Here is a 16502-nt window from a genome sequence, read left to right as displayed (position 1 = left end):
CTCAGGAGGTCATCTAGGTTTAAAAGCCTACTAACTTTGATGATTACATAACCTCCCTAACTGAAGTTGAAATGGATGGATTTTGGAAAAGTTTACTGGTCCAATCTCTTCTAATTAAGCCATTAGCGTCAGTCAATCTTCTGAATGGAATAAAACTGTTTTCTAGTAAAACTGATTTTATGTGTTCTTATAACGTTTGGGATTTGATTGAATTACCTAAGAGTGTTCATAACTAAACCAAATCCTAATATAAACGTTAAGACACAAAGGAGCATGATTGATTGTCAAAGGTTACACTCAGAAAGAGATGAATTATCAAAGAGTCTTTCTTACCTATCTTACAAAAAGATTTCTTTGAGGATCATCACTGTTCTAGTAGCTTATAATAGTTTAAAGCTACATTAGATGAACATTATAAACAATTTTCCCTAACAAATGGCTGACACATTTACATGTTCATTAGATAACAACCTAAAGTTTCAAACTGAAGGTTAAAGAACACTTTATTTGTAAGCCAATAATATCCATGTATGGGTTAATGCAAATGTAACGTAATTATTTTCATCTAGAATCAAGTGGATTAATGTACCTACCTCAAAATGAGTGGGAGCAACTAAGATAAACTTGTCTATATAGATGATATTCTTTTGACAAGTATATGTTACATAAGTCAAAGCATTGTTAACACAAACTTTGATATAATAAATCTCAGAGATATCTCTTACGTGATTGATATCATAACATACTGAGATAGACCCAATGGGATATTAGTTCTGTTCCATTAGTTTAACATTAAATGGGTCCTTACGTATGTAACAGACAATATTGCTTTCCTTTAGAGGATAATAGGATAAATGAGATTATTTATTTACGCTTCATTAATTGGAAGCCTTATGTAAGTTTAAGTCTATACTCGTTTAGATATTACTCACATTGCAACACACTAGATATGTCTAGATTAATGTGAAGCATCTAATGGAGTATTACAATATCTTTAAAAGAAACGAGAGACTACAATTTAAAGAAGAAGTGAGAATTAAAACCGGTTTATTACTCTAACTTTGAGATATTCAAAGATTATAAAATGTAATTTCGGGTATATCTTTATGTCAGCAGACAAAACTATCTCATGGAGGAGTCATAATGCACTGATATTAACAACCTAAGTTATAACGACATAATATAGTCACTAAATGTTGCTGGAAATTATCAGTGGACTCATAAGTTTATTAACTCCATATAATTAATGTTTTGAAGAATTAGTGTGATAAATTCAGCTACCATAACTCCTTGAACAGTAACAGTTCAAGAGGTGTTGCATTAAGTTTCGATACGCAATTAATTATTCGTTTATAAACGAATTGAGGAAACTACGTTTTGTATCGAATACATTCATGATATGCTTAAGGATCCTATAACTGAAGGGCTATTACCCATAAGTCTTATTAAGAGAGCTCATAGACGGGTATTAATTAATAGTCGTGCGCAATTGCATATCGTACTATGAATGACTAAGTATTAGATAATTTTCCTCATCAGTTTGATTTTGTATGTCTCTAAGAATATGTCAAGCTAGCATAATGGCATATAGACAAATATAGTTACAAATCAAACAAAGGGCTTACGCGTATTTTGATCATGACGATTAGGTTTTAAATTAAGGCTATAGTATGATTAATGGGGGTCCTGAGTCGCATAATGATTCAACGGCTGTATTTTTCTGCTATAGTACTTGTTTAAGGCTAAAATGAGTGTTAACTCCTGATCAGGCTTATCTAACACTCATAGTAAATGATTACTCGGCTAAGTGGGAGAATGTAAGATTAAATATATTATGATTTAATATTTAATCTAGTAGCCATTATAATCATTTACATTATATGGATCAAAATATATAACAATCCTATTAAATAATTAGTTGGTAATTGTTGATGGACCAATTACCCTTATTAACTAATTAGGGTTTCCTCCTAGGTGCTTATATAAGGAGAATTATGTGGAGGTTTTAGGGTTACTCAGTTACACATTAGACACAATCCTAATAACACATAACATCAATCGACCTCCATCTCCATAACCGAATCCCCTATTCGGTTTCTTAGCCACCATCATCAGTCAGCACCCTAAGGAGGAACCAGACCAAATTGACAACTATGTCAAACACTAATGTTGCGACTACATCTGGATTCTCTGCTAGCCTGTACTGATGCAATCAAAGGTATGTTCTCATTTTTTCCTTCATGTATAAACAAAACTGAACCAACAGTTATATTCTTCATGAGTGGTGCGCGAAGCTACCATCTCAAATACATGACTACGTAGGGCATCCCGAGCATGAGCATACTCTTTCTCTCATCCCGAAAGTCTCTAGTAAGTTCTTTGGTGTGTTTCATTGTCCCATATGCAAATTACCATCCAATGGTTTTGCGTATGGATGTACAACTTGTGAATTTTATGTTGATATCAGTTGTGCATTCATACCCAAGGAAATTACACATGACGCTCATCCAGATCATCTTCTCTCAATAGTAAATCCTATTAAAGAGCAATCGTAATTGAGTTGCAACGCGTGCAAATATTGGATGGACTATTGTACGCTTGGATTTCATTGTCCAACTTGTGATTTCAACATTCATGTAGAATGTGCTCTGTTATTGCCTAAAGTGATTGAGAACAAGTGTGATAAACATCCTTTGAGCTTAAGATACGAACCAGCGCAGGACCATATTAGCGAATACTTTTGTGAAATATGTGAGGATGAATTTGACCCTTGGGAGTGGTTTTATCATTGTACAACATGTGCTCAATCTATGCACGCTGCTTGTATGCCCTTGATACTTCAAGTTCAATGTGAGCAAGCTACATACAAGGAGAATCGCAAATGTGTTTATGAGTTTCTCAATGTAAAATTTGGAGGAACGCTTGAGGTCAAAGGTCACTCACATCGCTTGGCCTTTGCTCAAGGGCGTAAGAGCGATGGCGAGTGTAGTGAGTGTGGTTACAAGTTGCAGTACAAGATGATCTTTAAGTGTTTGGAATGTGAGTTTGCAGTTGATTATAGATGTGCTTCTAGATTAGTCGGTTGATCAAGCTCTTTGGCTCATACTTTGGTGCACCCATACTACTGTAATTTGGTTACGTATGTCTAGTTGTTTCTATTGTTTATCAATTGAATCGGAGTATCTTGTATCAACTTTTAGTTGGTTATTCATAATCTTGTTTTGTCAAAATAATGACTCTAATTTTGTACAAAAATTTAGGTATTATGCTTTATGGTGTGAGTATACGCCCCGCTTACAGTATGCTCATATAATGTATATATATGTGTGGGCCATCGGTGGCAAAAGTGAAAGTGCACTAATTTTAACGTTATTTTACTAATTTTTTGAAAATAACGTTAAAAGCTGAGGACGATTAATCATGCATCATGTGGTGCCGTTGATAGCTGAAAGATAAAAAGGTACATGCACTAATCGGTCTTTGTCCCGATTGTTGAGTGTTATGCGCCTTATGTCCAAGGCTTGATGCAAAACTACCATTGAGCCGTGGGTCTCACTAGAAGCAACATCTTTATTCCTACGGGGTAGAGGTAAGGCTGTCTATATCTTACCCTTCTTAGACCCTACGTTTGTTTTGCTATTGATAAGATTTATTGAGTATGATGATAATGCTTTACGGTGTGAGTGAAGTCTTAGTGAGCTTTTCCATTGTGGGTCTGTTTGGGGTTATGGACCCAACATTCTTATATTGGGCTTAAATATTCGATCGGTGAGTACTAATGTACCCCGTCATCATCTGCCTTTATCATTTGGCCCACATTTACAATAAAAGTCCATTAGGGAAGGGAAGGGACAACGAGGTTGAAACATTTTTATATTTTCGTGTTTTTTTTAAGGGCGATGTTTCTTTCATGACTCAAACCCTTACTTTCGATTGGAGCTTCACTTTAACTCCAATGAGTTTGCCAAATATTTGTTTACCAAAATCAGCAGAAAAAAAAATATTGTTAAATTCCACCTACATGCATTGACAAAATTATTTCATCATCATCATACCCAGTATATCCCACCAATAGCAAAGCTAAGGTAAGGTCTGAGTAGGGTGAGATGTAGACGGCCTTACCTCTATCCCATAGGAATAGAGAGGCTGCTTCCAGTGAGACCCCGGCTCGATTGAAGTTTTGCATCAAGCCTTGGACATAAGGCACATGACACTCAGGCTCCAATGAGACCCGGCTCGATTGCCAAAATTATTTGTGAATTTTAATAAAACGTTAGCAATAGCTCTTGGCTACATCTGGAATTTTTTTTTATCACGAAGCTCTAGGTAAACCCGTTTCTTTATAGCATTTATCAAAAACTTCTTGTAAGACTTGTTCTAGAAATGTGTTTCTTTTTTTCAATTTTCTGAAAATACCCTTCGTCGTCTGCTTTGAGCGTGACCTAAAACTAAAAGAAATTCATGGTTATTTCTCTTTTTTTTTTTTCTTTTCTCTCACAGTTTATATGTACATATATACAAAAAAATGTCACGGTGTTAATCTCACTGAATAATTTGATTAAAAGCCTTGATTGTTTCTCATATTTTTTCAGGTAACGAAAATAAATAAATAACTGAAGAGCTAAAATCAAACTTTAAAAATTACATAGTAGTCAAACTTGAGCTTTCGAACTCTAGATTGAAATGAATCGCGCTTGAACTCTTTTAGTTAAACAATCTGAGGTTAGATAACTCATTCACATTGCTACAAATTACTAAACAAAAAAATAAAACCTTAACAAAACTGATTTCTATGTTTGTTTTGATTTAGACGGTAAGGCGAATTACAGTTATTAATTTAAAATTCCTAACCGTTCATTGAAACCGAATATTTTTTTAGATAAATAGCAATCTAATACATCGAAATAGAAGGCGAATATACGACAAGTTGCGTCAAATTACGGTGCTACCCTTTTTAAATAATAAAACTAAATCTTTAGAAGCATAAATATATATTACAAATATACCACCACAAACTGGCCATTAAAAATCAATTATGTTTCATTTTAGAGCCATCCCCCATCAATTTCATTCTAATGTCGTTCCTCATCATTCCACATGCATTCCTTCAAATTGACATAAACAAGAAGATGAACTTTTAGAAAAAAAAAAAAAAAAAGAGTTTACATTAACATCATATCTCTAGCTTAAAGAAATTAAAATAAAATCATATCCATCTTTCTAACGGAGGAAAGCGCACTCTAGTGTCTAGGCCGGTAAGTACCCTAGCCCTGACCAACCATCATTCGCCAACTCAAAAAGTATATCAAGTACCCATTAACTAGTAAGTGGTGACGGCGCCTACCCATACCACAAACTTAATATTTTAATTTAAATAAATGTGGTCAAATGGGTTTAAAGGTTAAAAAAAGCATCAAAGAAGACAAATATGAAGCAGGTACCTGTGCTAGCCAAGAGAACCTGCCCAACCTACCCTTAAGGGTGGCGACGGTGTGTTGGCATGGGTACTTACCCTCAATGCCCTACTCGCTTGGTGACTGTTAGATCAACTTGATCTTGTTGTATGCATTCTTTCTTTGCATTTTTGCAAGAGGTTCCTTTCTTAAAAGTAAGGATTAAGAGAAAAAGATTGATTTGTGTGTATCATTTAACAAACAAATGATTCAAGCACTATTTATACAAGTTTGGGGACGGTCTAAATAAAGCTAATTCCAATAATAATTGCAAATTGATTTTCATAATTTGCTTCTCAATTCATCAATCTTATGGTTAGAGTCGTTGCTTTTTTAACAACCCCCCCCCCTCAATATGGTAGTGGGATACCACAAACATATCTTACTAATACTATTGTGAAATATCTTTTGGCATACCGCTTTGGTTAATACATCGCCCAACTGATCTTTAGGTCGAAATAACATGAGTATAATAATCCTATCATCAAGTTTCTCTTTTATTAAATATCGGTCTACCGTGTTTTGTTTTTTCATGTTGAACAAGATTTTGGAAAATTCTGATTGCAATTGTATTATCACAAAATAGTTTATATACTTTAATTAGTGGAAATCTACGCCAATAACTTTTTATTCTCTATAGGAGCTCAGTTATTCCTTTTGCAATACCTCTAAATTCAGCTTCAACATTTAATAGTGTCATAACCTTTTTTTTAGTTCTCCATTTTACTAGGTTCTTTACAATTGGAAAATACCTCGATGTGGATCTAAGACTAGTATATTTTCTAGGCCAGCCATCATCTATTTATCCGCACACTCATACTTGTTTATTAAACACGTTACCGATAATCTGCTTACAACTCGTTAACATGTTTGACTCATTTAAAAATGGGTTAAACAGGTCGTGTTCGGGGTAAACCGAATTTATGTGTATGGGTTAGGGTTGAAATCTTTGACACGAATAATCAGGGCCGGCCCTGAGAATTCATGTACCCTGTTCGAGCTCGAAAAAACGTGCCCTTAGGGCCGCCCAAAATTGTTTTTTATTAGTTTTTAGAAAATATTTGGGTATTGAGCTCATTAACCTAATGGGCTAAATAGTTTAAACAATATGATTTTTTTTAAGTGGGCCTATGTTAATATTTTTTTTATTATACCCTATTAAATTTTTTTTTTACATATATAATATCGGATTTTTTTTAAAAAATACCCTACGAAATCACGGGCCCTGTTCGGTTGTCCTCCCCGCCCTTCTTCAGGGCCGGCTCTGCGAATAATAATATAGGTCGTATTCAGGTTACACATTTCAATCCACCTTCGCCTGTCACTTTGACTCTAGCGACCTTATCATCTTGGAGTATCTCATGCTTATGGTAACACATGTTTAAGCATTTACACTGGAAATTAACTTTCTTATTATTATAAAGATTTAAAACGAATGTAGTGTATCTATGTAACCTTTCAACTCAATAAATCAATGTAGGCTATCCTTGTAGGATCTATGATTGTTGTTTGCTTCAATCAGAGTTTTGCTTTCCTAAACCAGAAAGTAGGAGTGTACATGGGTCGGTTTGAGTCGGTTTTGCCCAAAAACCATAACCATAACCGTGATGTCAGTTAATGGATAATCATAACCATAACCAATCGATTATTGTGGATATGGTTAATCGGTTTTGATGATTATAACGATCGGTTATGAGTCGGTTAACCGTGAATTTACGTCTAGCTAAAAATAACTCAATTTTTTTGACCATTAAATAAATTATTATTAAACTTTTGTATATATTAATGTATTACATACTATTAGAAAAACTATAATCTATAGTATTAAGACCAATTATTGCCGAATATTCAAACAGAAAGATATGATATAAATAGTAAGTTCAAACAAAATTCAACCAAAACGATATGATATAACTAATAAATATATAACAAATCCGACAAAGATTTTACTACATGTTGGCTTGCTTCGGTTATTGTGGGTATGGACAGTAGCGGAACCAGAATGATTTAGTTAGGGGGTCATCATAAGATTATATTCTATACTGGTTCAAATTAGGAGGTTCATCTCTAAGTTTGTTATTCAAAATCTCAAAATTTATAAATAAAAATTCAAAAAGTTCCGGTGACCGGAGAGTCAGTGGACCCTCTTGACCCCCTCTGGTTCCGCCCCTGGGTATGGAATCATTGTTAACCATAACCGGCCCACTACTTTTCGTTTAAAAAAAATTAACTCAGCCACCAGTTTATGATTTGGTTCGGTTTTTTCGGTTAACCAGGTTATGACCTGAAAACAGTTAAACTTAGAATGAGGAAAAAAAGTGGAGATGCGGGGGATCGAACCCCGTGCCTCTCGCATGCAAAGCGAGCGCTCTACCATTTGAGCTACATCCCCGTTATTTTCCTTTTGAATATAACAAAATATAAAAATAATAAATAGAGTTAATTACACAAATGGGTCCTGTGGTTTATACCTAATTTCGCCTTTGGGTACTAACTTTATTTTTTAACAGGTTTAGGTTCTATGGTTTCAATTTTGTAACACGTTTGGGTACTAACACAAAAATTAGTTAATTAATGACTAAAATACCCTTGCATTTTAAGTTTATCAATTTAACACATTTGGGTACTAACACCTAATTTTATTTAAGTTTAAATCAACTTTAAAAAATCTATTTATTTTTTTTTATTTTCATCTTTTTTTTATATCTCTTAATTAACATAAACTCTATTTATTTTTTTTATTTTCATATTTTTATTAAATTTCTTGTTTAACATAAAATCTATTTGTTACACCAGTATTTTTTTAAATAGACATTTTAAATAAAATCTACTAGCTATATAGTTTTATCTAAATTAAATTTCTTACTCGTTTTAAATAATGTAAACCTTACTCGTTTTCAATTTTGGATTGAAATGATTGATAATAATAAATATTTTTCATGTAAAAAAATTTAAGCCTTTTTTTAACTCGTTTTTTTTTTCATTTACATTTTACTATTTTAGAAAGATATTTAATTTACATAAAACTATATAGCTAAGTATTTTAGATAAAACTATATAGCTAGATATTTTAGATAAAACTAAAAAAATTTAAGCCTTTTTTTAACTCGTTTTTTTGTAAAAAAAGATATTTAATTTACATAAAACTATATAGCTAGTAGATTTTACTGGTGCAACTAGTAGATTTTATGTAAATTAAATATCTTTCTAAAATAGTAAAATGTAAATGAACAAAAAAAACAAGTTAAAAATGGCTCAATTTTTTTGACATGAAAGATATTTGTTATTATTATTATTATTATTATTATTATTATTATTATTATTATTATCAATCATGTATATCCAAAATTGAAAACGAGTAAGGTTTACATTATTTAAAACTAGTAAGAAATTTAATTTACATAAAACTATATAGTTAGTAGATTTTATTTAAAAAATCTATTTAAAAAAATACTGGTGTAACAAATAGATTTTATGTTAAATAAGAAATTTAATAAAAATATGAAAATAAAAAAAATAAATAGACTTTATGTTAATTAAGAGATATAATAAAAAGATGAAAATAAAAAAATAAATAGATTTTGTAAAATTGATTTAAACTTAAATAAAATTAGGTGTTAGTACCCAAGTGTGTTACATTGATAAACTTAAAAAAAATGCAAGGGTATTTTAGTCATTAATTAACTAATTTTGGTGTTAGTACCCAAAGGTGTTACAAAATTGAAACCATAGAACCTAAATCTGTTAAAAAATAAAGTTAGTACCCAAATGCGAAATTATGTATAAACCACATGACCCATTTGTGTAATTAACTCTAATAAATATTACAGAAATCCACCACATAATTTGTGGTGATGATAAGCTCTCAAATTTCTGGTTGCCATTCGAATCAACTTGTACTGCAAACTCGTACTTGGTACTTCAACTCCCAATTTTCTAATAAAATTTGCTTGATTTTGAGTTCAAACACCTAAATTTGCTTTTTGTGTTCATAGTTTCAGGTATACTATGGCTAATTTGATCGCCAATTTACCATTTTCTCCACTGTTCGCCTGTGAAAACCGACCCTTTTGTTCACCGGTTCACAAACACGCTTTTTCCACCATTGGAGGTACATTTCAACTCCATTTTTATCATATGTGTGATGGGTTTTTGTTTGATTTATTAGTGTGGATTGATTACATGTTCATGGGGGTTTCATTGATGTTATAATTTTGTAGTGAATTTGGGATTTAAGTTTAGTTTTTTTTTTTTTTTTTTTTTTTTTTTTTTTTTTTTTTTAGAGTTAGCTAAAAGTTTTTGATGGTAGTTACTAGTTACTCATAAGGAATGACAATTAGGGCCGAGTAATGGGTCAAAACCGGACCGGACCGAGTTTTCGAGAATTTGAGGACCGAGAACTGGACCGAATGCTGATGGGCCGGTTCGGTTTTTGTAGGGTATGAAGGTCCGGGGTATCATAACGGGTCGACTCGGTCTAGGTATCATAATGGGTCGGGTCCAGGTATCATAATGGGTCGGGTCGGGTTTTTTTAGTTTTGAAGCCCGAGACTGAACCGCCTAGAGTACTATCGTGCGGGTCGCGGTCCGCTCCGGGTCGGTTCCTCCCTTTTTCGGCTAGCCCGGTGCCCATGAAATGCTCCCCCTCTAATGGCAAAGGGATGGGTTTGGGACGTGTATTGGTAACTCCAGTCCCATACCCGATCGTAAAAGTTTGTCCCATACCCGTAGAGTATCGGGTATAACTGTTATTTTGTTAAAAGTTACCTGTTGGGAATTCGAAATACATTATGTTACTATTTTAATTATTTATAATTTAATTACCAAAGAAATTAGAAATATATAAAAAAAATTAGTGAATTAGTAGATTATCGTATTACCTGGTGAGGAATGAAAAAAAAAATGTTTACGAGTATGATTCAGGTAAATGGGTATGCATGTTTCGGGTAATCAGGCCGGGGTCACCTAATACCATACCCGTCCCATACCCATGAAATTTTTTAAAACGAATTCCATGTCCGGATACCCGAATGTTTCGGTTTTGCCGGCCGGGTTAGGGTTCGTTTGCCATTATAACCATGCATACCTTTAACCAAACACTCACAACTGCAGTATTCACTCAAGATGCACTCAACATTCAACTTTTGACTTTAAAGATTCAAAATTTTCATCTTTCTTTTTCAAAATCAGCATCGGCTAGTTAGTCAGTTATCTCCAAGATGTCTTTAATCTAATTCTTATCATATGTTTAACCGAGTTTTTCAAAATTTTCAATACAAATGAACAACACATTCTTTTCAATTCTAATAACAAAAAGGACTTCGTTTGACTCTACAAAAGTCAAACGGAGGCAGCGGTAGCAAAAGATTACGAGAATTGGCCATCTCATGCGGTAGCATGGATGTCATTGAGACACGTGTCACTTCTGTATTTAAGGACGCATGAATGAGCCCTGCTGACGCAAAAGGTGTCTCGTAATCGGTGATGCGCTGCTCGTCCGACGCATGAGATGGCCAATTTGGTAAGTCAACATGATTCTTGGCCATTTTCGTAAATTCCCCTAAACGAAATTTGCCAGGCGCTATAAGAGCCACATTGACTCTACAATTATATGTTTCATTTTGCTTTAAAAGTTACATATGAAAGTATGAAACATGAGGCACCGTCGATCTTATGCTTTGTTGAATTGTATGATTAAATAGTCAAAAAAATTACGATCGTGCCATGCTCTAAGTGTTTAGTTTTCATAGTTAACATCATTTAACTGCAGGAACACAAGGTCAAGGTCGTGTTGCTTTTATTGCAAAGGCTACAAGTGGAAGCTCCAAGTCTTCTACTTCATTAAGCACTGTTGAATCCGATCAAAGTATTGTAAGTCATCCATGAGAATGTCTATCGCATGTAGAGGTTGCAATGCGGGTTGGGTAGTGGGTCAAACGGGCACATGCCAAAACATGTGACTTTTTTGGTACGGGTTCGATCGTGTTGACCACAAAGTCCCAAACACTTCTTGTTCAAATTTTTTATAATAACTTCCGCTTTATCATTATGAGAAGTGTAAACTTTGATAATAATTTGATTTTTATGTTTAAATGATTTAGTATGTTTTATACATTACAAATACACTTTAGGCGACGTTTAACCGCTCGATCCATTTGGCAAGTTTCTTTTTTAGCTAAACTTTCCGGTTTTAGGTTTTACCCTTTGACCCACTAGTTATAAAATGTGAGTAATTTATAAGGAGGCCACCTAACTATTCAACATTTTCCATTAAGATCCCCTAACTATTGTCTATTAGTATTTTATGACCCTCTAAGTAGGTATCAAGTTTCGTTTGAATCCTAAGCCGTCAATAGCGGTGGGATACTGGTTATTGGGCCTTCCAAAATAGCGGAACCGCTATTATCGGCGCTATTGACCGCTATTTGACTGATATTGACCGTTATTTTAGATGCCTTGGTTGATGTGGACTCAGAGGAAGAGTTCATGGCTTACGATTAGTTCATGTTTCAAATATTGACACTTTTGAGTTTTGACTTTTAACTTTTGACTTTTGATATTACTATTAATATCATAGTTGTCGATAGCGAATAGCGACAAACAGCGACAAGGCACCTATAGGCTACGTAGCGAATAGCGACAAATAGCAACGGCTATTTTATAAATAGCGATTACACTAGAAATATAATTTTGAAAATTTTTATATGTATATTACATCAAAATATCCTTGTATATATGCTATTTTACATGTATATTTAACAAAAACCTATAAATCCAGCTATTTGATTTTGGACCGCTGTAACTGCATAGTTTGAATCAAATATGAGAAAAAACATGCTAAATGAAAAAAGTTTCCTTAAATTTTGCAACCACCGGGTAACATTTAAATGTATAAATTGGAAAACATAACCAATGTTCTTTGTTTTTTTTTTTTTCAAATAGGTAAAGGTTATATTCGCGATCCATCCTGTTTTTTGCCGAATTTGTTATAAAGGAAACCAATTACGTATTTTGGTGGCATTTAAACTAGTTTACGTAGTTTTAAAAAAAAAAGGGTAGTTGCACGGTACCCCTGACCGCGGAAGGGATCTCCCTTCCCAGTTCACCACCCGATAAGGATCCCTGGCAGCAAATACCCATAGCCATCAAAGAGGGGTAAGAAACATGTTTCAAACCCGAGACCTCGAGTGTCCTCAGTCCGGCTTTAAAGCGGGTGTCGGTGGCCACCAAAGTGAGACTAATGGGAATTGAACTTGGGTCTCCATTGGAGAACCCAAGTCACTCCACCACTAGGCCACTTGTGGTGGTTTAGTTTACGTAGTTTAGTGGTCAATGGAAAAAAGTTAAGTGACCATCTTATACATCATCTCATTAAACATAATCCGAATCGACACATTCATAAGTAAGTAGACCGAAAATGTCACCTTTAGTTGCGTGTAATAGTTCTATTTGAAAAATGTTCTCCAACATTTGGTTTGTTGTTTACGTATTCACCACGATTTTTTCCAATGTTGTAGAAGGCGTTAGGCGCTAGTCGGGCGGTGAGGTACCGCCTAGGGATTAATAGGGATTAATCGGATTGGACTTTTTAAGTATAATTTTACAAATTTTTATAAATATATAGATAACTTTATACTTTTTATTAAGGAAAATTGGTTTTTAATAAACCAACCTTTGTGCCGTTGGTAAATAATAATCTTACCTACGTAATTGGTATACAATAATCCTACCTATCAACATGTTGGTACTCAATGAACTTTCGTTAATTTTTTTTAACTGAAGTTAGTTTTTAAGTTTTATTTATTACACAAACAGTCCCTGTAGTTGTAATTTACTAGTTTTATCTATTTTATAAAACAAAAAAACCTCAAGAACAATTACTAGTTTTAAGTTGTCAACGTTTTTTTTGTTTTACAAAATAGTTAAAACTAGTAAATTACAACTACAGGGACTGTTTGTGTAATAAATAAAACTTAAAAACTAACTTCAGTTAAAAATAATTAACGGAAGTTCATTAAGAACCAACATGTTGATAGGTACGATTATTGTATACCAATTACGTAGGTAAGATTATTATTTACCAATGGGACAAAGGTTGGTTTATTAAAAACCAATTTTCCTTTTATTAATAAATTTACAAGTTTAGGAGATAACTTTATACTTTTTATTAATAAATTTACAAGTTTAGGAGATAACTTTATACTTTTTATTAATAAATTTACAAGTTTAGGAGATAACTTTATACTTTTTATTAATAATTTAAAAGTTTAGGAACCATATGTAAACTAGTGAAAGATAGAGGGGATTAAATGTTAAAATACCTAAACTTAAATGTTAAAATAGGTTATAATTAAATTTTGGGCTTTAAACCATGGGCTAGGCTTCAAAATTTGGGTTTATTAGGTCAAAAACCATGAGACCGATTAGTCCGATTTTCTCCGACCTTGACCGATTTTCACCGACTTTGACCGATTTTGACCATAATCGATTTTGTTTGAACAGTGGGATAAACCGGAAGATCTAGTTGCTCTTTTGGGAGTCGGATTTGCATTTGTTGTTGCCTTTTGGGCTTCACTTAGCGTAACCGCGGTAAACGCTTACTCTTCTAATCTTGTTTAGGGCTTAATTTATATAATTATATGCATATCAGCTAACGTCGATGAATATTTTGACTGTATGTCTCATGTGAGTAGGCTATCGACAAGCTTCCTGTTCTCCCGGGCTTATTCGAACTCATTGGCATTTTGTTCTCGACAGTAAGTAATGTTATGCTGCATGCTTATATCATATGCATCATTGGCATTTTTTTACTTTTTTTTTTTTTTTAAATTAACACTTATTTCTTTTAATTCCAGTGGTTCGTATATCGCTACCTCTTGTTCAAACCCGACAGGTAACTGTTCTATCTTCAGTAGGATTGCTAATAGTTTATGTGAATTTCACCTAGTGTAAAATATATTATTTTTCATTTTTAGTTAATATTTCTGAGACCAGTGCTTTTTACATATAATGCAGTATAATTTTATGCTTCTAAAACTAATTTGATACATCTTTAGAAAACAAAAAAATTCTTCATAGATTAAATGGTTAAAGTTTTTTTTTTTTTTTAATTTGTAATATCTTGTTTCAACATATGACATCTTTTAGTTATAATTAGGGGTGTAAATGAGCCGAGCCACTCGTGAACTACTCGAGTTCGGGTCGAAAAAAGCTCAAAACGAGCCAAGCTTAAACGAGTTCGAGCCCAACCTAAAAAAAACAAGCTCCTTTAGTAAACGAGCCCGAGCTTTGCTTATCGGGCTGGCTCGCAAGCCTAAACGAGCCCACTATTTACATAAATTTTAATTATTTTATTAAATATATATTTAAATCATCATCATCATCATACTCAGTAAATCCCACCAATAGCAAAGCAAATGTAGGGTCTAAGGAGGGTAAGATGTAGACAGCCTTACCTCTACCACGTAGGAATAGAGAGGCTGCTTCCGGTGAGACCCCCAGCTCGATAGTAGTTTTGCATCAAGCCTTAGATATAACTTATAAGACACATAACACTCAGCAATCAGGACAAAGACCTTTGTCCTATTAGTGCATGTACCCTAAATATATAATTAAATAATAATAATGACTATGTATAAAATTATGAGTATGAATAAATAACTAAATTATATATAAAATAATATTAATATAAATTAATTAATAAAAATAACTAAACTACATGTAAAATATTAAGCATAATTAATATAAATTAATTAATAAATAATTAATGAGCCAGCCGAGCTCGAGCATTCTAGAAACAACGCTCGAACCAAGTCGGTATGTAATGTAACCCTATACTTTAAAACTGGTGAAACCCTAACCGAAATGGTTAAAACCTGGCCTCAACCCGCTAAAATCCGATCAATTCCTCTCAAAAATCCAGTTGGAACCCGGTTTGGTTTCACCAAAAACCGGGCTTAACTTTCTTTGACCCAACCCAACCCGGTTTTAGCCTGAACCGGTTTGGGCCAAAAACCCGATTTGTGCACCTTTAGGACTAGGCCGAGTCGGAACCATTGTCTGAAATAATAGCCCTTTTCAAAGTGAATGATCATGCTCAACCGGGTCTTCTCTAGGATCCGGTTTCATGACCAGGCTCTTTTGCAACCGGGCCTGTGCACCTCTATCAAGAGAGTGTTGATTAACTTTAATTACGTGTTATTGGTTTACAGGAAAGAGTTGGCTGAGATCATCAAGAAGTCGTTAGCTGATATTATCGGCCAATAAGTAAGAGTTGATAAACAAGTGATGTAAATTTTTGATTTGGTTGTGGCGATCGACCTTAAACACAAGAAACTTGTAAAAGTAACAAGTTTTAACTCTGGGTCATGATGTGTTGTTTTTGTAATGACAATGAAGTGATTTGTGTTTATTGTTAATAAGTCTCAAGTTCTTATCTCTTTTTATTTGTTTCCTTGATTTTATTATTTAGATGTGTATCTATTATGTCCACAAATCATTTTTCTAACTCAAAATAAGAAGAGGGTAGCGGCGCAACTTGTTGCTCGTCTACCTGCCATTTGTCTGTAATCGTCTCTGTTTTTAGGATATCCTTGTAATTATTCTAAAAGATTACATAAGTTCATATTTATGTAATTAACTCTTTAATTTTATTATTTCAAGAAAGTCAAAGAAAAAACTAAAAAATTATAAAAAAATAAAAAATAAGAAGTCTTGTTCAATAATAAATATCATTTCATTCTATTCTACTACATCTTAAAGCACAAAGTCGGTGCATGTTACACATTACATCCCCTTCACCCCCCTAAGGTTTCTTGCATTTCCGTTGGTGTCCTTTTCCTACCCCTCTTCAATCACCGACACAACACAACACTAAAACCATCAACAACAGCGTTTCCGTTCTCTCTCTAAAAAACTTCAAACTCTGACGAACCCCTAGGGTTCCGACGTTAGTTGTGACGAAGAACCAGACGCCAGCAAAAATAGAAACATATTACGGCAAAGGCTAGGGTTATGGCGAAGATCCGGTAAGTTTCTTTCCCCTGCATG

At 33.6% G+C, this 16502-nt stretch overlaps 1 protein-coding gene and 1 non-coding gene across 2 annotated transcripts; one reads left to right on the top strand and one right to left on the bottom strand.

Moving 5' to 3' along the window:
* Window positions 1–7772: 7772 nt before the first annotated feature.
* TRNAA-UGC lies at window positions 7773–7845 on the bottom strand. The gene has a single exon. It is a non-coding gene; the product is annotated as a tRNA-Ala (tRNA).
* A 1423-nt stretch (window positions 7846–9268) lies between these two features.
* On the top strand, window positions 9269–15896 carry LOC110935591 (protein CURVATURE THYLAKOID 1C, chloroplastic). The gene is made up of 7 exons (XM_022177962.2): window positions 9269–9369; window positions 9449–9564; window positions 11224–11324; window positions 13956–14042; window positions 14147–14209; window positions 14309–14346; window positions 15665–15896. Exons 1-7 carry the CDS (start codon window positions 9308–9310, stop codon window positions 15717–15719), a joined length of 522 nt encoding a protein of 173 aa, XP_022033654.1. The 5' UTR covers window positions 9269–9307; the 3' UTR covers window positions 15720–15896.
* The last annotated feature ends 606 nt before the right edge of the window (window positions 15897–16502 follow it).

This window comes from Helianthus annuus, chromosome 4, assembly GCF_002127325.2.
Source record: "Helianthus annuus cultivar XRQ/B chromosome 4, HanXRQr2.0-SUNRISE, whole genome shotgun sequence".
In the NCBI taxonomy this organism is placed as follows: Eukaryota; Viridiplantae; Streptophyta; class Magnoliopsida; order Asterales; family Asteraceae; genus Helianthus; species Helianthus annuus.
The sequence above is the reverse complement of the archived record's forward strand: the minus strand, read 5'-3'. Positions and strand labels throughout refer to the sequence as shown.